The 25125-nt window shown below is 30.6% G+C and overlaps 1 protein-coding gene across 3 annotated transcripts; it reads right to left on the bottom strand.

Annotated features, from left to right (window-relative positions):
* Positions 1 to 14076: 14076 nt before the first annotated feature.
* Positions 14077 to 22380, bottom strand: LOC129291135 (2-succinylbenzoate--CoA ligase, chloroplastic/peroxisomal). 3 transcript variants are annotated; one of them, XM_054928327.1, is made up of 11 exons: positions 22123 to 22380; positions 21663 to 22029; positions 20631 to 20703; positions 19951 to 20119; positions 19742 to 19840; positions 18894 to 18991; positions 18347 to 18540; positions 17649 to 17776; positions 15540 to 15928; positions 14932 to 15131; positions 14077 to 14261 (listed from the first exon to the last, which is right to left on the bottom strand). In XM_054928327.1, exons 2-11 carry the CDS (start codon positions 21860 to 21862, stop codon positions 14132 to 14134), a joined length of 1680 nt encoding a protein of 559 aa, XP_054784302.1. In that variant the 5' UTR covers positions 21863 to 22029; positions 22123 to 22380; the 3' UTR covers positions 14077 to 14131. The 3 variants fall into 3 exon arrangements, with proteins under 3 accessions (XP_054784302.1, XP_054784303.1, XP_054784301.1); XM_054928328.1 differs by having other exon boundaries at positions 21663 to 21769; positions 21859 to 22377; XM_054928326.1 differs by having other exon boundaries at positions 21663 to 22380.
* Positions 22381 to 25125: the final 2745 nt, after the last annotated feature.

Raw genomic sequence — 25125 nt, 5'->3', positions numbered from 1 at the left:
ACAACTAATCACAATTACATTCATATATTAAAATTTGACCCTTCTACGGCCAATTTTCACAATTCACTAATTTAACATATTATGCCATTTCTCGGCATAACTTAGCTCACTCGGCTATTTCTCAACTCATACATATGCAAACGTATCCACAATACAATCTTAGCCTCCAAATTACTCATTTTATTATAATTTGTCCTTTGGCTTAAGATTCACCAATCATAATCACAATACTCATTTCCTCATAATATGTCCTTTGGCTTAAGATTTGCCAATATAAACAATCATTTCAACTCAAACATATTCAAATCAAAGTCTCTTTTTGTCTCAAACAACACATATACACATAATTCAAGCTTGATTTCATAAAAACTCAATTCAATACATGCATGCAACCTATGGCAACTCATATACACTTATATATACAATCTTTCAATTCAGTTCATTACACAACCTCAGAGTACACGGCTTCACAACTCAAGCTGGTCCAAACTCTCTTCCCTTAGCATGATTACTTTTTGACCCTGTAAACATGTAACCACGGAGGTGAGATAAAAATTTTAGTAATAGAATAACTCACTCCTATTGACCATCACATGCAACGATATGAAAGTAAACATAGTATACCATTAAAACCTCATAAAGTAGTATTTTCATCATATTACATTTCACTTTTCACTTTTCATCAATCCTAAAGGATTCTGTGCTATCTTAAGAAATTTCATCATATTACATAAAATACTAGCATAATCTCTACCAACCAAACCTCCTAATCACCCCGACATGAAACTATAGGTTCATCTCAGACTAATGTCCACTCTCATTAGTCTTGAGCTCACCTGCAGTGGTAAAATCACCTAGCCAAAGATATTCTAACGCACAATACGGACTACAATTTTTCTCCCAATACACACAATAGGGCGTCATTGACTCCAACCTGTATCATAAAGATACTAGGGAATCTCTCATCTCCAACACAATACCTTAATAGGAACTCAGGAGATCTTCTCTAACATAACACCTTTCAAGGTACTAAGGAGAATTTTTTCCAACACGCACCCTAATAGGGTATTAAGGAAACCCTACCATATGATCTTTATCATCTCCTATACTCTCGGTGAACTCTAACTACTCAAATCATGCTTTCTCGAACCATTTAAGGTTCCCTTTTCATAATTTACTTTTTCTTATACATAACATATATATATACCACTTTACATTACAAAACACAATTTCAATGCTTATTTCGACCAAAAATCATTTTACACACACAATCACTCAATGCCATAAAACATGCTCGATTCAAAACCAGTTCATGCATTACATAGCATGCTAACATACAGTCACAATAAATAGTCAAACAAAAGAAGTTATCCAGTTACCTTAACTCTTATGTCATTAGAAAGGTTACCTGTGGATTTCCACTATTGTACAAACTTATCTCAAGCTTCCTTTCTCTACTCACTCACCCAATATGTCAATCTGAACACATTTGGCACATTTTAATCATTTAGTCCATTTTGACTAAAAACTCATTTTTACTATTTTGGGCTATATTCATCCATAAACTCTTTTTTATTTATCCATTCTAAGTCCATAACTATCCAATTACTACTTTACATCACCTTAACTAGTCTTATTTTACTCAAGATAGATTTTTCCCCTAACTTTCTCTCTCTAAAGGCCAAAATTAAGCCTCTAGGTGCAAAGCTCTACCGTTAAGCTCTAAACCAGTCATAAAGTTCTAATTTAACTTTTGAGAACCTTTTTATTACTTTTAGTTGAAAATTAAACCCCTCAAATTCCACCGATTCAATTTCTCTATAACTCATTTTTAAAAGAAATTTGTGTAGAATGGAAGGTAAGAGTTATACGTAGCTTACCTAGTAAGTTACCAATCCGAATCACCTTCCTCCACTCCAAAATGACTTGACCTAGCTTCTCAGCCCTTCTCCTCTCTCTATTTCGTGTGTTTCTCAAATTCTCTCCTCTAAAATTTTCTAAAATTCATGACTTATGAAGTAAATTTTTAGTCTATGAGCCGCGGTCATGGCACAATAAGATTCATCCTCACCACGCTCACTTGCTTCAACCTGAAATGTACTCCTATCTCTTATATCTATCCATATAACACATAAACAAGTCAAAATACCAATTAACTATCTGAATCTCTAATCCCACTTTAATTTTCATTTCACCCTTGATTAACCCCTAAACTTAGGATTAAGAAATTCAAGATGTTACACATATGGATATATATATATATATTTTGAAAAAAAATATACATATATATAATTATATTTTGAATTTTATATTTCATATAAATATATATAGATATTTATCAAATAAATATTCAAATATATATATATATATATATAATTAATTCACCCTGTATTACATTCATTGAATCTAGACATATTCTAGATTCAATAAACTTGGACATTATACCTCGAGTTAGGCTATTCTTGTATGCAACCCTATAGGCCCATATAAAATTGACAGTAGGCTAATTATGCTAGTAGCCTATAAGCAACAAGTGGCCTCTAGCAAGACATTACAACTACCAAATTAACATGGGAATCAATGATCCAATATCACAAATTATACAACTATATCACATCCCTTTTGTCATGCGATATTTCGGTCAAGCATAAGATATGAAATTGTTATTCTCCTTTACCCAACCTTTACTTTTCAATCTCTAATTCGACTAATAATAGCAATGAAAAAATCCCTTTCCATTATAGTATGGTCATATATTTTCTCAGTCTTACTCATCGAGGGGCCTAGTAATATCTCTCACTTAACGTGAGGGACAAATTCCATCTTAACCACTTATATTCCTTTGTATGAATATCACTAAACTCAATCATAGCCTTTATGATCACCTATCAAAAGTAACTTTGACTAGGTCAAAGTTCAGTGGTTATCATGTAAGAATCTATGATAATCTCAGGTTAAAGGACTTAGTAATATAGCTACATATGAGATAAGCTTATGACTTGTACCATGTAACTTTCTCATAGTATGTCAGTCCAGCACCTTGCACTCTTTTAAGTGCCTATAACTTTAATTTATATCTGTATAATTAATCAAAGTCATACTAGTCTTGTTTCATGTATGATCCCTCATAAATGACCGACCAAGGACATTTAGGATAATCACTATAGTTTGTCCAATGATACAGTTATCATATTAAACCTGCAATTGTTATGATAACAAAAAAGAAATTCATTAAATAACAATATGTATAGTACATTAATTGACCCTAGGGCACAATTTCTAACATCTGTAACACAAAAACAAGGCTAGAAATCAATCCACATGATTATGCAAAACTAATTCCAAGAAAATTCACATTAATAAATCACAAAATTATGCAATTCATCAACATGGCAACATTTAGAAGAGAGTTAAAAGTACAAGAAAAATTCAAACAACTCATCTTCCATTACAACAATAGTCTACTCAAATTAGAGTCTAAGCCAATCACAATGTAACCTAAATTTAAAATTACAAAGTGAAGTAAAATGGAAGAGTTAGGTTAAATTAATCCTTAGCTAAAGATGTAATTGCAGAACTGTGGCTCCTCCTCCTTCATTCTCCCTCTAGAAACTAAGAATTCCTTATCCTTCAAGCTCCATGGAAGTCTCTTTCAAGTTCTTGAGTTGATTAAAATGCTCCATGACTTCAAGTAAAGATTGAGGCTTTAGATGGAAGATTAAATGGTAGGAATGTGTAGAGGATGATGAGAGGAGAATAATGGTGGTGGTTTTGTGAGGACTTCATACTTAACACACATGCCCTTAGGTGGCATCTGCTTATTAGTTGGGTGTTAATTCCTATGTTAATATGAATAATCTCATGCTTTGCATTTAAAAAATTAGATCTACCAAACCATTCACCTATGTATAATGAATAAAATTTAATCAAATAAATATATGTGATATAATAATTTATATTTTGGCACAGGGAATTAATTGCTTAGATGGGAGAAAACTAATAAAATTTATTCCATAGGCTACCTCACATTAGAACACCATGCATACATGCAAGCACAAAACCCTAATTAAGTTAACAAAGTCAACAATCTTAATTTGTGATTTTTAATTAATATCTCCCAAACCAAGTTGAATTTTTAAAATATAATTTTAATTCATTCTCCTAGGCATAAAATACATTGAATCCAACTTAACCCAAATTTTAATAAAAATTACATCTTTCAACCAAAATACCTTTGGTACATAACTTTGCCCTTTAAGTGATTTTATCACAACTAAACCACAAATGCACCAAAGTGAGAAATATAACATATAAAATAGGTCATAAATTGATAAATAAAGTGTGTAAATAATGTGTAACGGCTGGCCCCATTCTTTTCAAATAGATATATATATATATACTCAATCATATGAACCTTGATTTTTTGGCAAACCTTTAGGATAAATGAAAATTTTCAAAATTTGTGATGACATATGCAAAATTTTAAATAGTGGTTATTTTTTCTAAATTTTTAAATAGATATATATTAATTTGAATTCAAATACAATTAGATTTGAATTTCAAATTGATGAAAAATGAATATTTATATACATATCTAAAAATTAACAACTCATCCCACATGTCAATGTAGTCACTCATTCGTTGTGAGGGAAAAGAGGAAGGAAGTTGGCCTTCAAGCTAGCAAAAGTTGGTCCCAAAAGAAGGATTCGCCATTGAGATATGAATGAAAAATCTTAGGAAACCAACTAAAGGTGATAAAGATGGTCTTCATAACTAGAGATAATTTCGGGAGTCAATTGTGAGTGGGGAAGGTTTTACACACCTCACAATATCCATTTCATGAAACGGTTACCTTAGTTAATTATGCAATTAGTATGGCATTTTAAAATTATTTGACTACTCTTTTATTATTTGCCTACTAAAATAAAATCAATCTAAAAATGAAAATTAAAAATTAAATTTAAATATGAAAGGAAAAATATTATTTATTTACAAGGTGGATTTGACATAGGATTAGAGCCTAAAACCAACATATACTACTAGAAGGATCAAAACCCACTTAGTTCAGAGTTGTAATTTTTTTGTATTCTATTATTTATTCACAAGGTGGATTTTTGACATAGGACATGTGTCACCTATGTCACATAATGAAATTGATAAGTCTATTAGGGCCAAGCAAATGGAATAATAAAGAACCCCCTGTAGCAGCAATTCAAGAAGAAAAAGGAAAAGGAAAGCTATAGTGCAATACATATAGGAGTAGAAAAGTAGAAGCAATGAGTATTCATAATAACCTTCTAAAATATAACCTCCTTTGCCTATATAAGAACATTTAAGTTTGACACAAAGAAGGAAGAGAGAAGAGTTGTTTTTAGAGAGAGATAGAGAGAGATAAGGAAGCCATAGAGAATGATTGAAAGTTATGTTAGATAGGGAGGCATAGTGAAAGATTAAAATTTTAAAGTCTTTATCCTGATGTGGACCGAACTCGTTTAAGTCAATGTTGATAGAAAAGTTACCTTTTTAATTCTTTAAACTTGGCGTGTGTTCTCTTCAAGAGTTTGGATCTTAAGAGCTGATAACGTAGATCTGCTCCCTCTATCGGTGTCTAATGAACAGCTTTCTAACTCAAACAATGTGCTAGCGCTCCCAGCGTCTGTTCTTCTTTGAACGTTAGTTTTTCTTTCTATAGGGTGTTTTATGGCTCTCAAAGTATTTTTGTTGTCAAAACTTTTCTAATTCTCTATTTTTTCATGAAGCACATCCCTATCTATATATATCGTATATGGATCAAAGTTTTTGTCTTTCACTTAAAGAACCCATGAAAATTTAATTAAAGTTATTACATAAATTTCATCCATGATATCATATCTATTTTAAATTTATCTTATAAATTTAACTTATAAAATTGGCATGATATTCTCTCATATCACAGTAGTTATTAAATTTAATTTATCATATAAAATTAAATTCAAAACTAACACAATATAATATAATATAATATAATATCTCATATACATATTTTATATATATATATACACAAATGTATATACTTATATTATTATATTATATATATTTAATTTTATATATCATATATATATATTAGATACACACACATACATGAATATATATATTTTGAAAAAATATATATATATAATTATATTTCAAATTTTATATTTCACATAAATATATATATAGATATTTTTTAAATAAATATTCAAATATATATATATATATATATAATTCATTCACCCTATATTACATTCATTGAATCTAAACATATTTCAAATTCAATGAACTTGGACATTATAGCTCGAGTAAGGCTGCTCTTGTGTGCGACCCTATAGTAATAAATGAAGTTGGCAATAAGCTAATTATGTTATTAGCCCACAAGTTATAAGTGGCCTCTAGTAAGATATTTCAACTACCTAATTCATATGAAATCGATGATCTGATGTAACCTATCATGCAACCGTATCACATCCCTTTTATCACACGATATTTCAGTCAAGTGTGAGACATTAGAATTGTCATTCTCCTTTACCTGACTATTACTTACTCGATCTTTGAGTAGACTGACTATAGCAATAGAAAAACCCTTTTCATTGTAGTATGGCCACACATTTTTTCAATCTTACTCATTGAGGGACGCAGTAATATCTCTCACTTAATGTGAAGGATAAATTCCATCTTGACCACTCATATTTCTCTACATGAATATCACTAAACTCAATCATAGCCTTTATGATCACCTGGTCAAAGGTGACTTTTGACTAGGTCAAAATTTAGTAGTCATCATGTAGGAATCCATGATGATCTCAGGTTAAAGGGCTTAGTGACATAGTTACATATGAGATAAACTTATGACTTGTACCATGAAACTTTTTGATCGTGGGTCGGTTTAACACCTTGTATTCTTTCAAGTGCCTATGACTTTGATTTGTATCTCTATAATTAATCAAAGTCATACTAGTATTGTTTCATCTATTATCTCTCATAGATAATCAACCAAGGACATTTATGACAATCACTACAATTTATCTAAGGATACAGTTATCATGGTGAACATGTAATTAATATAATAATAAAAGAAAAATTCATTAAATATCAATGTGCATTATACAATGATTGGCCCTAGGGTACAATTTCTAACAAGTTAGAGGCAAACAAAGATGAAAATTCAAGGTGCAATCTGGCAAAGGAGAAAAGGTTGAAGTTTCCAATCACTATAATCAGTTTGAATTTTTTTTCTTCAAAACCTTATTCATCTAGTTCCTATTTTACCATACTTTTTATAATTTTAGGCAAATTGATGGCTTTCAAATGGGTAGGATGATGGGAATATTATGAGAGATTTTATATGACGTAGTATGTAATGAAGGTTGTGGCTAATGATCTCTACTGAATATGGGAGTCTTAACTTTCAAAACTTGGTGATATGAAATTCATTTGGTAGATACATGTAAGGCATTTAATGTAAAATCTAGATGAGATTCAAGATTAAAACTTATAATGTTGCAGGTCTCTAGTTGACTCTCATATGGGTTCTTATTTAAAAAAAAAACCCTTTTGATCTGTTGTGTCTTGAAATGTTACTTTTATAGATGCCCTTGTGAGTTCAAGATCCCCCAGCATGATTTGTCTAAATTGTGTTTGTCCTCCCTATCCCATAGATCCTTTTTCTAATCTCACAAAATAAGCAAATTCATGGATTAGTAGGACTTTGTGTTTGCATTTGTTAGTCTTGTTGTTGTCCAATTAATTAATTTGCTTTTTCTGACATATTCCCATCATGGTTTTCTCTTAAAGAAAGTTGCTGTGAGCCTGTGACTACTATTGTTTGATAGTACTTGACTTGAGTCTTGGTTAATGTCCATTATTAGTACAATTATGGTTCTCCATGTAATTCAAGTCAAGTTACTGTAATTAATCATTTTCAGCAAGCTTTTAATATGTATTACATGTAGTTGACCTTTCTTTTAAGAGGGGAAACTCCAAATGAAAATCTGATTTACTATCCTAAATAGTTTAATATGGTTTTGGCATAGTCATGTCAAGTTTTTTGGCTCTAAAATAGAGAAGAAATTGTTGTGATTATTCTTAAAAGGAAAGAGATTCAAAATAAAGATTTTGCCTGCTGTCTTAATTAGTTTGAACTGATTTTTGGCATATTCCTATCATGTTTTGCCTCAAATAGTGAAGGAATTGTTGTCCTTGTTAGGCTAGGTTTTAAATTATATTTAAAATATGTTTTTAGCATGAAAAGTCACATTGATAGGTGGTGGCATGGCTTGGATCCTTATGCCAATTGAAGAGGACTTTTACTTATTGTATTTCTACATGTCTCTCTGTACCTTTCTTTATTTATTGTGTGTTAACAATGTTACTAGAAGGGGAGTTTTATTTTGAGAAAGCTTGAATTTTATGATTGAAATCCAATAAAAATGAGAGGATATATTTGTTTGTTATTTATTTGTCATGTGAGATTTTAAAAATCTTTGTAAGTATTTAAAATAATCTAATACTGTGTAATTCAATAAGATCATATAAGTGTGGAGATCAATTTTGTATACATTAAACATGGGTTCCAATGGTCCATCATTCAAATTATTTTTTCCTTTTCATTTTAGATTTTTAAATCAATAAAATATTTAACAATATCATGTGAAATTTAAAGAATCTCTACAAATACTTAGATTAATCGCCTCATCATATGGGATAATAAATCCTCGCAGGTATTGTGATTATTAATTCATATATAGTAAAAAAAATGAATGAATTTTGTAAATAATAATATCATAAATATTTAAAATTATTAATTAATTAAATTAGTGTTTTTAAATCATAACTATGTTTACCAATTAGATCTTTTAGTGATATGAGATTTTTGAATCTTTGTAGACCTCTGGAATAACCATATTACTGTGTGAGTCAATAAAACTCTGCAGGTATAAAGATTGAAATTTTTTTATAAAAATATAAATTTCATATATACATGCATAAGATAAACATAATTTCTGTGTGAGTCAACAAGGCTCTGCAAGTATAATTATTACTATTTTACATAATACATTCTTGAAAATTAAAATAAATATAAATATATATATATTAAAGAATTAATAGAGTAAATAAATTAAGGTATTTGATTCTTTTGTCATGTAAGATTTTAAAATCTCTGTAGATATTTAAAAAAAATTATATTATTATGTGAGTTAATAAAGCTCCAGAGGTATAATGGTTACATTTCCAAAAATAATACTAAAAAAATTTTCAACTCTTTTCTTTTTTCTTATTTCAAAATTTCAAAAAATTGAGAAAATAATTAAAATTAAATTTCTTTTTACAAGTCAAAACATACATATCCAAATTTCAAAAAATTATTTTATTTCCTAAATAGTAAGCTATTTTTTAATTAATTTCTCTTCAAAATAATATAATAATAAAATACAAACAAAATTACAACTCTGAACTACGTAGGTTTTGATCATTCTAGTAGTATACATCAGTCTTAGGCTCTAATCCTATGTCAAATCCACCTTGTAAATAAATAATATTTTTCCTTTCATATTTAAATTCAATTTTTTATTTTCCTTTTTAGATTTATTTTATTTTAATAGGCAAATAATAAAAGAGTAGTCAAAATAATTTTAAAATATCATACTAATTTGATAATTAACTAAGGTAATCATTCCATAAAATGGGTGTTGTGAGGTGTGTAAAACATTTTCCACTCACAATCAACTCCCGAACTTATCTCTGATTATGAGAACTATCCTTATCACCTTCAGTTGGTTTTTTAAGATTTTTCATTCAAATCTTGATGGCGACTTCTTCTTCTGGGACCAACTTTGCTAGCTTGAAGGCCAATTTCCTTCTCTTTTCCCTCACAACGAACGAGCGACCGCATTGTGTGGCGAGCGTGACATGTGGGATGAATTATTAATTTTTAGATATGTATATAAATATTCATTTTTTCATCTATTTGAAATTCAAATTGATTGTATTTAAATTCAAATTAATATCTATCTATTTAAAAATTTTAAAAAATTAATCACTATATAAAATTTTGCATATGTCATCATAATTTCTAAAAATTTTCATTTATCGTAAAGATTTGCCAAAAATCAAGGTTCATATGATTGTGTGTGTGTGTGTGTGTGTATCTATTTGAATTCAAATTCAAATTAACATCTATCTATTTAAATATTGAAATTCAAAATTTTCTCCAACATAGATGCTATTCCAATTATAAATTAATAAACATGAGTTCAGTTATGACTTAATTTCACAAGTCAAGCTTGGATTAACTGTATCTTTCATGAGTTTATTATATAGATATGGGTATCTAATTATCTTTTAGTCCCATCATATATTTACATTACTAAATCTACCTCAACATTTCTTTTAGTCTTTTATTCGTTCACACCAAATCTACATCAACGTTTCTTCTTCTATTGACTTTTATTTTGCAAAAAAAAAAAAAAAATTGATAGACTCATTATCAAATAATCATAGTTGTGTTATATTTCAAATCTTAACTTGGAGAGATGCCCAATTTTAATATCCAACCATGCAACAAATAGGATTGCTTCAATAAAAAAAATACTTGTGAGCAATCAAAAAAAAATATTTAATAACATTTAATATCATTATCATACCCATTATGCAATAGTTGGTTTGAGATATTAATAATCAAATCAAGAAAAAAAGTTGGTGAGTATTTTATTATTCTTATCAAATAAAAAAATCACTTTTTTAATTAAATGCTGAATATATTTGAAATTATGACCAATTAATTTTAAATTATATTTAAAAGTTGTTTTTAATGATTAAATGAAAAAAGTTATTGGCGAGAATTCTATTATTCCTATCAAATAGAAAAAACACTTTTCTAATAAAATGTTAAATATAAATGAAATTACAACCAGTTAATTTCAAATCATATTAAAAATTTATTTATTTAAAGATGCATTTCTAACAAAATATTTTAATACTAATATTCAAATTGATAAAAAATTGTTCCAATAATTTTAAACTTAAGATAAATATGAATAAAAAAAGTTTTCATATGATTTGAAAACTTATCATGATTTAAGAATAATATAGATAATAAAAAATTAATAGAAAAAGATTTACTATTCATGAGGGATGTAATATTAACTTGGTAACCTGAAAAGTTAGTCTTATCTAAGAGATTGATTCACACTAGATAACAAGTTGTGCACAAATATGGCCATACCCTCTTAGGATATATTCGCATGTGCACGTGTTATTTAGAATTTTTACTAATATTAATTGAATTTATAAGATTAACTTTCTTCACAGGTTATACCTAACATAAATTTGTTTGTTATTATCATAAAAAGTATTTGAAAAATCAGTATATTATTTTAATTCAAAATTTTAATTTGTTTTCTAAAATGATATATAATCATTTACTTTTTATAATTTTAAAAATATTACTTTTCAAGAGAAAATGGCTTTAAATTGAGATAGTGTATAAAATTTATTTGTTATTTTAAATTTATTTAATAATGATCATATTTTCAAAAGAAGGCCAACCTAGACTTTATATCAAGTTGGCTTGGTCTCAATCTTGGTGCATAAGGAACGGGCATCGAGTAGATAGCTAATCTAGTCTTGCCAATGATGGGGCCAAAAAATTTTGAATGTGAAGGCAACATATATATATATATATATATATTTGGGAAAATGACACAAATATCTTTAAAATAAGAAAATAAGAAAATAGTATTACAAATGGAGTAATTTTGTTAGTAATTGTGTTTTTGACCCTCTATAAAATAATAGACAATATAGTTGTTAAAATTTAAACTGAAGTTATCAATGACAAAGGTAAAGTTATTATATAATAAGCATATTTGTGATTGTGCGACTATATTAAAGTTATGATCAATTGTGCTGTTAATACCTAAGCTAAAGTTATTAATCACTAAACTAAAATTATTCTTTTAAGAAACATATTCCTAGTAAAATTGAAATTATTAATCACTAAACTGAAATACTTATTTATAAAAACTATATACAGGTATTTACTAGTTTAGACTAAATCTCAACCTAAAATTTCCCCCACTCATCTCAATCTTTTTTATAAACTAATGTCTTTATATTTATAACTCTAATAACATTTGCATAACTCTAAGGTCCTGTTTGTTTGTTAAAATAGATAAGAATGAAATGGATTGAAAAAATAAAAATAAAAATAAATTAAATCACCTTTTTCCCTCATAATAAGCATGATACCATTTAATATTATATACACCACAAATGTGAAAATCTTTACACCCTCCAAAATTTCATGAATTTAACTTCCTTCTTAAATTAAATTGCCATTCACCTTTATAAAAAAGGTTCACTTAACAAGCACATTAAGGAAATGACAAATAACGTTACACGATGTACTAGTTGAAACTAATTTGACAACTAAATTGTTGACATGTTTGTTTGTCAATTGCAGGACTGGATGTATAAGTATCAAAACCATAATAACAAGTGGATCAATGAAACTTATAGGCACATTAACTGAATGACGTGTTTTACAAATATTAACAAGTGGACTTGCATGATTGACAAAATTAGCATAGGAGAATACCAAGACAATAGAATTTACGTGATAAATACGATTTAACATGTGGGAGTTCAATCATGAAAAGTTGAAAGAAGCGTGGTTAAATATTTTAGTGTAAGGTAAATTAACAAGTCTTTTTAAATTTAACTAGTAGCATTAATGGAATGACAAGTGTTTGCTTGATTAATGAAAGCTATCAAAATTGCTCGCAAACTAATACTACGAAAATGACTACTTGAGTATAGGACATTAATAAGCCAAATTTAATATACGACACTAAGGAATTGGGTTGACATTCACAATCATAGAAGTGTTCCTTTAAATATTTTGGTTCCTGTTAAATTAACAAGATCTCTTATGAAATTAATAAGTACCCTTTAGATAAATGAAAATTAGCATAGGAGAATACAGATTAATGAAAATTTATCATTGTCAAGTCATATAGTGTAAATGAGAAATCTGGCATACAGACTCACAAGTGAAATTAAATATAACACTTAAGTGTAGCTAGTGATATCCTTACGAGCTTAATGATATCATTAATAGTAATCTTTGCAGAACTAAGAAAATGAAGAAAAAAGGACAAATGAAAGCACAAGGACAAAGGGAAGAACAAGTTACTGGATTTGAAAAATTCTAAAAAGAATTCCATGGAAAGAACAAGGTGAAGTTTAAGACCTTGCAAGAGGCTGTTAAAGGTGTGAGACAAGAATGGAAATGGAATGAAATGAATCCTAAGGATAAAGAGCAATAAAAAAAAAAGGATTTAATAAAAGGAAAAAGTAGGGAAAAATTATATCGCACCGTTCAACACTCGGATGTTCACCAAGCGTTTCAAAGAGGGTGATTTTGTGAAGGTGAATGATAATCTAAGGAAGAGGGTGAAGAAACTTGGATTAGAAAGATTACTTGATATAGAATGCAAAATAATTTCACAAGAGCTTTGCGCAGAGCTAATACATGCATGTGACCCGCCAACAAAGATGGCAATCAGAGGAAAGACAATCAAATTGATTGCTACATATGTTGCAAGCTTGATGGGCTTTACCTAATGCTGGGATGACAATGGACATATACTGTATGATTGATGAATTTAAGTTCGACAGTAGGATTGATGAAAACATGCTCATTATTAGCCCTGCCGCATTGCTCTAAGATGTTTATGGTGGCATGGTAGAAGTCCAGCCATTGAAATATGTCAAGGTCGGTAAATTACATACTGTAGAATTGATTTTTCTCCTTCAATATCAATGGAGAATATTCTCAGGATTTATCTTCAGGGATATCCAACTTTGCTAGCCTGGTCTAAAGTACAAATTCTACTCAAGCATAGAGCCTTTGGTTGTCCTGATTGAGCAATGTCAATCACAAAACAAAACAAAACAAAAAAAAAAAAAAACTGCAGGCGAAATAAGCTACTACATGCTTTGTACAAGAGTCATAGAAACTTGTTAAATTGGGGGGTGGGGGAGGATAACGGATTGAAATGAATCAGAAAAAAATATATTTGAAGATAATCTTATAGTTAATCAATTAAGATATTCAAATATTACTTTGCAAAGAATGTAGTTGATACATGAGTTCCTTTCGAAGTTGGTCTCTCCTTATTTTTCCAGAAGTAGTGAGTGGAAAAGGTTTCCTCCACAAAATAAACACTTTTGGTATCTTAAACCTGAAAGGAAATCATCAACAGAAAATATATAATATGTAGCAAGTTGAATTATTTACGAATAATGAAACTTTCAATCCTTCAAGTTTATCTTAGTTATTGATTTGATTTCATAAATTTAATTTTTATTATTTTAATCCCTTACGTTTTCTTAAACTATCATGTTAATCCTTTAAATTTTAAAATATAATTGACTCTCAAATTAATATAATGTGTAGAGTATATTGATGACTTGACAAGTATATGAAGCTAAATGAGAACAAATTAGCTCTCAAATCAATTGAAGTTTTATCAATATTATGCTGCATTTTACTCTTGTTTTTCAAGATTATGTGTCTATTTTTTCATACCTAAATAGTGACACTTCTTTTCATTAATCTACATGGCTCCAATCAATATTCCCTAATTCATGTTAATATATTTTAACAGTATTACCTTATTTTGAATATAAAGACCAAAATGATAAAAATTATAATTGAGAAACTAAATCGATAATTGAAACAAACTTGAGGAACTAAGAGTGAATGACTCATTTCTCAAACTTCATGCAGTGTACCAAACGCACATCTAATTGAAAAGGAATTACTAAAACACAGACTGCATGCTTATCCCTCAACGCCCTTGCTCCTCAATTCCTCTAAAAAATAATCTGACATTAAATAGCATGAGATACCTGCTTAAATTCTTTTTCATACAATATTGCCTAAGATTCCCTGGTGATAAGTGATGATCTTCTGAAACAGACTGCTCTGACCATTGCCAATCTTTACTTGTTTGGATACAAGCAACTACCATCTCGGTCAAGCGAACATCAGGAATTCCCACAATTACCACACCGGCAATTCCTGAATGTTCCAGTAGAATTTCTTCAACCTATTTAAACAGTATATTTAAACTTCAATGAGAATTTCAAAGGCCATGAATCAAGTAAGACAAAGAATTGATAAAGTAAAAAAAAAAATGGAATTAATTTAATTTAATGCAATGACTTTGTTGGTCCCTATAGTTTAATAATTTACAATTTCATCACTGCTAAATTTTTATTAAGTGGTGTCATCTTCGCTCGTTAATCGTGTGCTATTTTGATATTCAAAACATGCATAGCTCAACAAAATAGATTTTAAAGATAGAAATTTTGCAAGAACTGAACTAAGTCTTTCTTTGCAAGAATTCTATATAACAATGTCATTCATTTAAATTTTTGTTTTGGACTACTTGTATGTCCCTTTTGAAAGACGAAACTTGAGAAATAAGCAAAATAGGTTTATTGTATGTTTCTACCTCTTCAGGATAGATGTTCTCTCCACCACTTTTGATCAGACCATTTGTTCGTCCAAGGAGCCACAAATTACCGTTGTGATCAATTGATCCAATATCACCTGTGTCAAGCCAGACGTCATTTGATGGATCTAACGGGCATGTTGGAGTTTGATCCCAATATCGGAGCATTACATGTGGCCCTCTAGTTAAAATTCTCCCAACATGACCAGAGGCATCTGAATATATACTAAGTTCGACATGGGGAGCAACCTTGCCAACACAAACACCTTGAGAGTATTTCATAGTATCAGATCTTCTATTCGCAGCCGTCTGAAAAGACTGACCAATCTTTTCATAAGTCGAGTCGTAGAGGGTCAGGAATGTCAGTGAAGAGCAAGTCTCAGTCATCCCTTACATGTATGAATCAGATTACAGATAGAGAGAAAAGGCCAGTAAGAACTTCCATTTGTTGGACAAACAAGACCTAACAAAAGTTGGAAAGAGTAATATATTCATGTTTTTGGGTATATCTTTATTCAGTAAATACAGAGAGGGAGGGAGATGAAGCTTTTGAGTGTCTTTGTCAAAAAAAAAAACACACACACACACACACACACACACACACAAAAAAAGAGGGGGGAAAAAAGAGGTATTCACTGCAGCCTAAAATAAAACCTATATTGACTGAAACACAGATTTGGATGAGTTTCTCATTCATATGCTATAGGCACCTATTTTTTATTCCTGAGCAAGGAAATCAGGCACAAGATAGATTGGCAGTTTTAATACCTCCCGGGAACAGGCCTGAAAAAAAACATGGGATAAATGACAAGGGATTTTAATAGAATATGGTATGGTTTCATATCTCATTGTACTCTTGTAGGATTGAACACATGGATTGTTGATATATTGGATTCGTTTCTTTTATTAAAAAAAAAAATGTTTCAGTTTCTTTGTTCTTTTCCTACATCAGAAGGATTATCAAGCCAGACAACAGAGAGACAGACTGATGGCTATCCTAAAAGCTCAATCTGAAAATGAAGTCTGACCAATGTCAACAAATCAATGTCTGTTGATAATAAAGAAAGACATACAAGTCAAGTGTCCAATGAGCTTTTGGTTGCATGATATGAATCACAGTTCAATTATATATGGGGATTATACTGAGAAATGGGAAGAGGGGAGGAAGGAGGGAGAGCAGGTGGGGAAAGACAGAGAGAAGGGATTTATATGCTGTTTGGTTTCTTTGACCTCACAAATATTTTTTGGAGTGTGGCTTTTCATAAAGGTTAATATCACTTGGCCTTAAAATCTTCTATGCTTTCAATTCAATATCAAAACCATGGAAATATAATGTTGTCTTTTATTTTATCTCTTTATCTCCTTTCTCCCATAATTCTATACGTCTTCTCCTTTTCAGTTCCAACTTGTTTCTTTTATTCTGCATAGATTTTCTCAGGCACAAAGTCAAGAATAAAATTTAAATGGTGCCAAAAAGTGAAGTGAATAAATAAAACTGTGGAGAGAAGGGTAGATAGAAGTAGGGAGAAAATAAAAATAGAGAGAAGTTGATGGAGAAGAAGAAAACCAAATGCTTGATATCATTACTCACAGGCAAAGGCCTAGCAAATGAATAGGATAATCCTAAAATAACTTATAGATCCATAATCCTAGTTTATCTAAACTACTATAATCCTAAAAGATAATATAAACTTTATTCAAATTTAAAATAAACTAAATCCTAGATAAAATAACTTAGGATAGGATAATAGGATAAATCCTAATCCAACTAGTTCAATTGTCTTAAAAATGAAATTAAACATAATTTTAAAATAACTTAATTTCTAGATTTTATATGCCTATTTGTCTTCAAACTTCCCTCAATATGTTAACAAAAGTTATTCTGTGATCCATTGACTTGAAATTACTTCCTACATTTAAATATCCGTTATTAACATTAATACAGTCATTTCTGATTCATGCCACTTAGATTCTGTCAATATCTTTGCTTCTAGTTATCATTATAGCTTTTAAGATTTGAGAGGTCTCAAACAAAAGTCTTCCTGAGAGGAGGCTATTCAGACCAATCATGGTGCAAAAGAAAATGAAAACTGAGTCAGAGATGCCTACCATAAGCTGAGATAAGCTTAGCTTTAGGGAAGAATATACTGGAGTACATGATGAGCTCATTTGAGAGGCTCCCACCCCCGTTGAGTATTTTCTTGACAGATTCTCCACCATTCCAGGTCTCCTTGCCCCTGACAGAGGGCCAAGAAAATCAATAATATTATATTGATTAAACAAAGGAGGTGCAGAATTATTGTTCTTAGATGAAATCCAAGATGCAAAAAGCAAGATATTAGTTTAAATTCGGTCTTTTGGTTAATAAAACTCCACACTTTATCCTTCTTAAAATATCACAAAAAGTGAAAATGTTATATATTACTTAAATTAATGTCAAAAAGTCACACTATTGTCTTCTGGCACCTTAAGCAAGGGAGAAATCCAAAAGGACGTTCAAAACATAAAGTATTATGTGACAATCACTTGAATTTTAGGCATTAGTTTTAACTATATCTACAATTTTCAATCATATTTGGTTGGATTAAATTTTACATTTTAATGTTTAGGTGACAAAATTGCAATTAACCTTCAGTTTAGGGGGTTATATACATTTGACCAATCATTAGTTAATTTAGCATTTTAATTACAGAATATAAATGATAGAAAAGTGAATACAGCAACATTTTATATTAAAATAAAAGCTGCTAGTTTTTTAAAACCACCCACTAGTGATACTCTGCACAAGAATGTCAACCAGAATATACCTAATTACGAGAACCATATCAGCCATTATTGCAGGGACTGTGATTAGAGATGTGACAGTATATTGCTCTATGGCATCAACAGCTGATTGGGCATCAAACTTGGACATCAAGACATGGCAGCTGCCAACCATTAGCATGGCCATTGCCGATGACAATCCACCAATATGGCACAATGGAGCAGTATGCAAATAGATCTGTTACAATAGAAAATGCATAAAAAAAGGGAAACTTAACTTTTCTGTAACTGTTTCAATTTGAATTATCAAGTATCAACTATCTTGGATGTTATGCGGTAATTTGTTTTCTATATATTAGCATCCAAGATGCTTCCGTTCAAGTTACTAGGTTGTCATGAGATAGCATCATTTTAGGCGTGTCCCTTTCCATCCAAAAAAGTATAATAAAATACCAACTGTATGTATCATTTGTCAAACCAAACACCTAAATCTACATTATCTAAAATCATAACACCAACAGCTTTCAGCTCAAATAGTAGTAACATTTTACAAACAAAAGCAAGAAACGCAAGTGACATAGAAAGGCGTACATCATCCTCACAGTACCCAACAATGGCAATCTTTGCTAGAGATTGTATAATCAGAGCTGCATGGCTTAGGGTAACTCCCTTCGGTTTTCCCGTCGTTCCTTGAGTTGAGAACAAAATAAGATAAATATTATGAACTTGTAAATTCTCAGAGAAATAGATATGTGCTGTAATATTTGCAGTAATATCATTAGTCCACAAAGAATTCAAGCCCTTGATTATCCGCATTCAGATATCAAACAGCGTTTTTGGAATTTTGAATAGGACATTTCGTTTGTCAGAACAAAAATACAATAACTACGATTTATAAAGACATCTAATATACTTTTTTTTTTTTTTATGAAACAACTCAAAAGTAAACTTTAAGGTCACATAATTTTTTTTTTCCTTTGTTGCCTTTTAAAGTATTCCTCCCCACATACTTTCAGTGGATGGATGTGTAATAAAACAATCTTCATTTCTACTTAAACTGATTGTTGCGTAAGTTGGTCACCCCATTCACCTAAATCTCTTCATAAAAAATCATTTAGATCAATATTTTCAACCTAGCAGACCGATGGTTTTTATGAATGCCCACTCATGTTGCGTTACCATAGAATAGAAATGATTGCTTGCCGGGAAAGTTTTTTTCTTGCACAAATGGAGAACAACATATTTCCATACGTCATATGGATTCAATTGGTAAACGTTCTCAGAAACTACAAATCCTGCCATCCTGGCAGCAGAATGTTTCATCCATAATTTAACCAAGTGGTCTTCACCAATTTTCTGGTGATTTTGCTTGTTTGAAAGCATACAAACCACAAGCATCTAACAGGGTATTCTAGAAAAAGCAACAATAAGACTTGAACCTGAGGTGAAGCATATTATGACAGCACCTTCGGGAGCCCATGAATAACGAAATGGTGGAAGCTTTGTGAGATGCTTCTTTAGTAATTCTGGAGTTAGTACTGCCAAATAGTAAAAAAATTGTCATGACAGGTTCTTCCAGACAAAAAAAGAAAGTGTTTCATATAGCTTATTTTTACACTGGTCCCAAATTTTTCAGCAATATTCTTACAATTCCACTTCTTGATAAAATCTGAGGAAGAGGAGCCTAAAAAGACATGCCACCTCAGAGATGGGATATCCTTTTTCTGGAGGTTTATGAACCAGGTGTAACTACTCTCATCAATAACCAACATCACCGGTCTCACTGAGGTAATTGCTAATATTGCCTCTTTAATGCTCTGCAGGTGAAGAAAATTAATAGATGAAATAGATGTAAAGCTTGGCATTACATTAGTTGGTAAAATGCTTTAGGGAAAAGGAAATTGAGCATGCAAAGATAGAGTGGAAGATAAATTTAAGCAACATATGGTTTCAAAAAGACAGGAAATAACTTTCCAAACAGAACACTAAGTTCCTTCTAGTCCCTGGATTACAATCATATTCCTATGTGTAACAACATACCACTGGATGTGTGCGTGCGTGCGTGCGTATGTAAATCATGCTTCTTCTTCCTTCCATCAACTCCCCAGAAGGAAAACTTATGAATAGATAGATGCAAGTTTATGTTTAATTTAGTTTATCACTTGATGATTATGAAATTAATGTTGAAATATAATCACTTTCAGATATAGCATTGAAATGCCATCTTGGCAGAAACATGGCTTCAATATAAGAAGAAAGAAAATCAAGTCAATAATAATTCACCACTCATCTATAAGGATCAATCATGTCGGCAGAAAATCTACTCACCCATCGATAGTTCAAGGGAGAAGCTATCCCTCCAACAAATGCAATAGCTAATAACCACCCCAGATACAAATCACTGAGAGGGAAAGAAAACTAATTAGAAACCAATTGACATTTCTCAGGATATAATATATTCAAATTGCAAATCATTACCAGCTTTTCTGCTGGCTTCATGGAAAAAAATAAAAAGAAAAAAAAAAGAGAAAAAATTACATATAGACAAGAAAACTTAGTAAGAAGGATTACATATTGAAATCTAAAACTAGATGCAAAACATCAATTTTTCAGTGCCCATTTTATTTTATTCAATTCATCATAATCTTGAAGTGAGACAGTGCAACTTAAAACTTCTGATGCCTTATTATAGATCACATACTGCTCAAGTCAAACAACTACCTCAAAACAAGAGATTTTGATCCACAATGTATCACTGACCAGCACACAAATTTAATGTTTACATTAGAGTAATTCCTATTGGATAGGCACCCCAAAATATAGAGGTGATCCTATTGAAAAATGCAAGTCAAAAGCACAACGTCTAGTAGAGATACTTTTAAAGTGAGAAACTTTCATGTTTATCAACCAATAACGTGTTCAAGAAGTTCTAGTACATAATGCAAAGCCAAATGCGCCCGGTCAAAAATCACAATAAATAACATATATAAAAAGTTCTTAAGTTCTTTATTTTATTAAAATAATTTAAGGTGTAGGTATTTTTGTAAAACTTCAGTGGAAGACAACTAGAATTTTTTTTTTTTAATAAAAGAAAAAATCTGCATAGTTAAGCATTTCGAAATAAGAAAGAATAATTTACTAAATTAAATTGTAATGAAGTATGAGCATAACCAGAAACTTTGAGGAAAGTGTTTTATCTATCTTCTTAATTTTCTACATTTTGTTTTCCCACAAAATTTAGAGTGTTAGCAGCTCTATGAGATGCTGGGATAGATTATAATGTAATAAGAAATAATCATAATGAAAACAAAAAGGCAAATGATGTTGGAGCTGAAGCTTAATGGCAATTTGGAAGGGTACCTGTTGTAAGCAGAGATGGCGACAACGTCACCTGCTTTAACTCCAATTTCTCGAAGGCCGTACGCCAAGGACACTACTTCATGCACGAACTGTTCTCCAGTTTTGGGCTGGCCATTGGTAATTGTAACCGGAAGATTCCGTCGGGAAGTTAACAGTTGATTCAAACATTGGCAAATATGAGCATCGGAGTACTTACCCATCCGGGAATGCTCCAAATGCTCTCTCTGTATCTGCCTATTTGGAACTGTCGTGTTCGTGGCCAAACCCTTTCAACCGTGTGACAAGAAAATGCCACAGAAATCCAGTGGAGGAAGGTAAGTAAGAGTAGATGCAATCTGCGAGACTGGAGAAGACCAGAAGAGACTCGCTGCAACGAAAGACGAAGAAATGAAGAGCGGAACCAAGGATGTCGAGAGCTCGAAGGGAGCTAACCACAAGACTGCTTCCGCGATAGCTATACCCAGTAGCGAGAGCAGTAGCAATGCGAGACCCAAGCGACCGTCCGAGGCTGAGTTGAATAGACGACGAGAGCTTGGATTATGCTTCAAATGCGATGAAAATATGAACCCACTCAAAGGTGCAAAGGGAAACAGTTTCGACTGATCATGAATAGCGAAGAAGAAAAGGAAGAGATTGAGGAAAATGATTTTGTTGAACGCGAAGTCGAGGGGATGACAAAGTAATGGCCACGATGGAGTTATCTCAAGCAACGATGGTAGGCTTCTCTCGACAGCATCGAACGATGAGGGTAAACGGGGTGCTCAAGAATCGTCCAGTGATAATTCTTATTTTATTTTATTTTTTTTGTAGATAATTCTTCCAAAGAATTTCAATCTAGGTTCCTTCACCAAATATAATAAAAAAGTGAACCCCTTACAAGTTAAAATTTCATTGTAGCATAATGATAATGAAATGAAATTTAAATATTATGAAAAATAACAACATTCACCCTTTATTTCTGTAGGAAAATTAGGTGTAGTTATTTGCACAGATAACTTCAATAAAAAAAAATTAACAACTTCAACATAGGAAATAAATTGTAGGGAATTTCAAACTTTATTTGCTATGATAAAATCAGTTTGAATAAAATCAAATGAATTTATATATATCAACAACTCTTAGAAAAAATTAATCACTTTAATATAGAAAATGTACTACAACAATATGGGAAATTTGTGACTATGTTTATTATAACAACAGCACTAAAAATAAAATTAAGTAAAGTTATGTACATAAACAATTTCTATATGAAAAATAATCACTTTAGTATATATAATAAACAACTACAGTATGGTGAATTTGCTATTTTTTTTTTACCATGATAACATATGCAACCAAATAACTCTAATAAAAAATTAATTACTTTAATATGAAAAATCAACATTTTTAGTATAAGAAATTTTTAAGTGTCTTTTAATAGGCTTAAGCGATTAAGGACAATGAGATCATTAATTTCATTTCAATACATAAAATTTTAAACTTTAAGAGGCTCTCTTTTTCATTATATGTGATCAAAGGGTCTAGAGTAAAATTTATCCTAATTCTTATTGATAGTGTTTGTGCCAAGCCTGACGCTAGGCCAAATAAATCTAAACAACTTCCAACCAAACCCGATATACCCTAATAACATTTCTTATTGATAGTGTTTGTGCCAAGCCTAACGCTAGGCCAAATAAATCTAAACAACTTCCAACCAAACTTGATATACCCTAATAACATTTTAGTATTTTAAAAAAAATAAACAAATAAAATTAAACATTAATTAATCTTTTTAAGTTTTAGATGTTTTATACTGAGAAATCATATATTTTAATACATCATTATAGATATTTTCTTTAAAAAAATTAAAAATATTAATATTGTCATATTTTTATTATTTTTAATCTATAAAATAACTTAAAATAATATTTAAATGTATTTCTGTACTTATTTTTTAAACTTTGACCTACAATTTTTTGAAAAAACTTGAGTCTTCTATATTTTTCTTAGTATTCCAAAATATATATTTTAAAATCTTTTATAATAATACAAATAATTAATTAAAAAACAAAAATTGATTTTTTTTAAAAAAAATATAAAAATGGCAATTTGGATATTTGGATTGGCTCAAATAAGCCTAAGTCCAAGAGTACCTGGGCTAGACTTCGTATATGGGGTTTTTTATGTGTTTGGAACTTTTACACTTGATTCGAATAAACTTGTCCTAAATAAGCTTAAACCACTCGAATTGTGGACTTTAGAGCCACCGATAATTTTATTACACACCACATTGTCAAATGGAGATCACACCAACCTATTTAAACTCAATTACCGTAGGTGATGGCCGAAAGACTTATTCCAGAGGTCAGTGTAAGAATGTTCACATTAACTAGCACAGGTACCTTCTAATTGCTTTCATCTATCCAATATTGATTTTGCACTAGGAGTCACATGGTTAAAGACACTGAAGTCAATTGGGGACAACTATATATAAAGGTAAGGGTTGGAAAAGCCTAGGTATGCTTGAAAAGGGACCCTACCCTTAATCAACAAAAGTTAGTAATTTGAGCCAACCCGAACCCACCCATAAAAAGTTAGGGCTAAGCTTGGCTATATAGACTTTTTTAATAGGGTAAGATACTTTGAGCCCGATCTAAATAACCCAACTTAAATTGAGCCTAGCTTGAATAAGCATGACCACTGGAATTTCTAACTTTATATATATAAAGTTGGTAATTTTGGTCAAGCCTAAATCCAGCTGAAAAAAGTTAAGGTCATGCTTAACTACATGAGCTTTTTTAAGAGGGTATGATACTTCAACCCAATTTGCATAAACCCGACTCAAATTGAGCCTGACCCAAATAAGCCCAACCCTCTCAAATTACCGGCTTTATAATCAATGTTGTAACATCTCAAAACCTAAATTATGAATCAATTAAGGGTAGAGTGGGAAATTGTGGTGTAATCTAGGTAAATTGAGGTCAATATTTTGGTTTCGAATCTACCGGATCCTAATATTGGGCTTGGCGCTAGTCAAATTAAAAGAGTAGTGGGGCCATTTTAGGACCTAATAAGGATGGCTAGAAGTGGACTTCGCCCACTATATTGTTCACTACAACTTGGCTCTGCTAGGGTTAAGGTTTTCAACCCTTTGAAGTCCATATGGTAATGTCTTCCCCGAAAAGTTAGGATCCTAAAACCATAAAATAGTAAGGATCCTAAAATTATTAAACATCTAAATTACCATAAAATACAAATATTAAACATATAAATTTTTTAAAATAGTTATAATCGTAAAATTATTTTGAAAACCATTCAAATTATCCTAACATAAGGATTTATGCATAACGGAAGTGTTTAGAAATGCATAAATACTATTTAAGAGGAAATAAGGGAAAAATAGTCATTTTTGCACAAACTGGCCCATATGTTGCGGCATTGGTCACATGTGCTGTTATGGCATGTCATATGGAGCCATCAATTC

The sequence above is a fragment of the Prosopis cineraria genome, unplaced genomic scaffold, assembly GCF_029017545.1.
Source record: "Prosopis cineraria cultivar Desert tree isolate PC_DT_omini unplaced genomic scaffold, ASM2901754v1 PC13, whole genome shotgun sequence".
NCBI classification, from domain to species: Eukaryota; Viridiplantae; Streptophyta; class Magnoliopsida; order Fabales; family Fabaceae; genus Prosopis; species Prosopis cineraria.
Note: the sequence above shows the minus strand (reverse complement) of the source record. Positions and strands in the feature narration are given on the sequence as shown.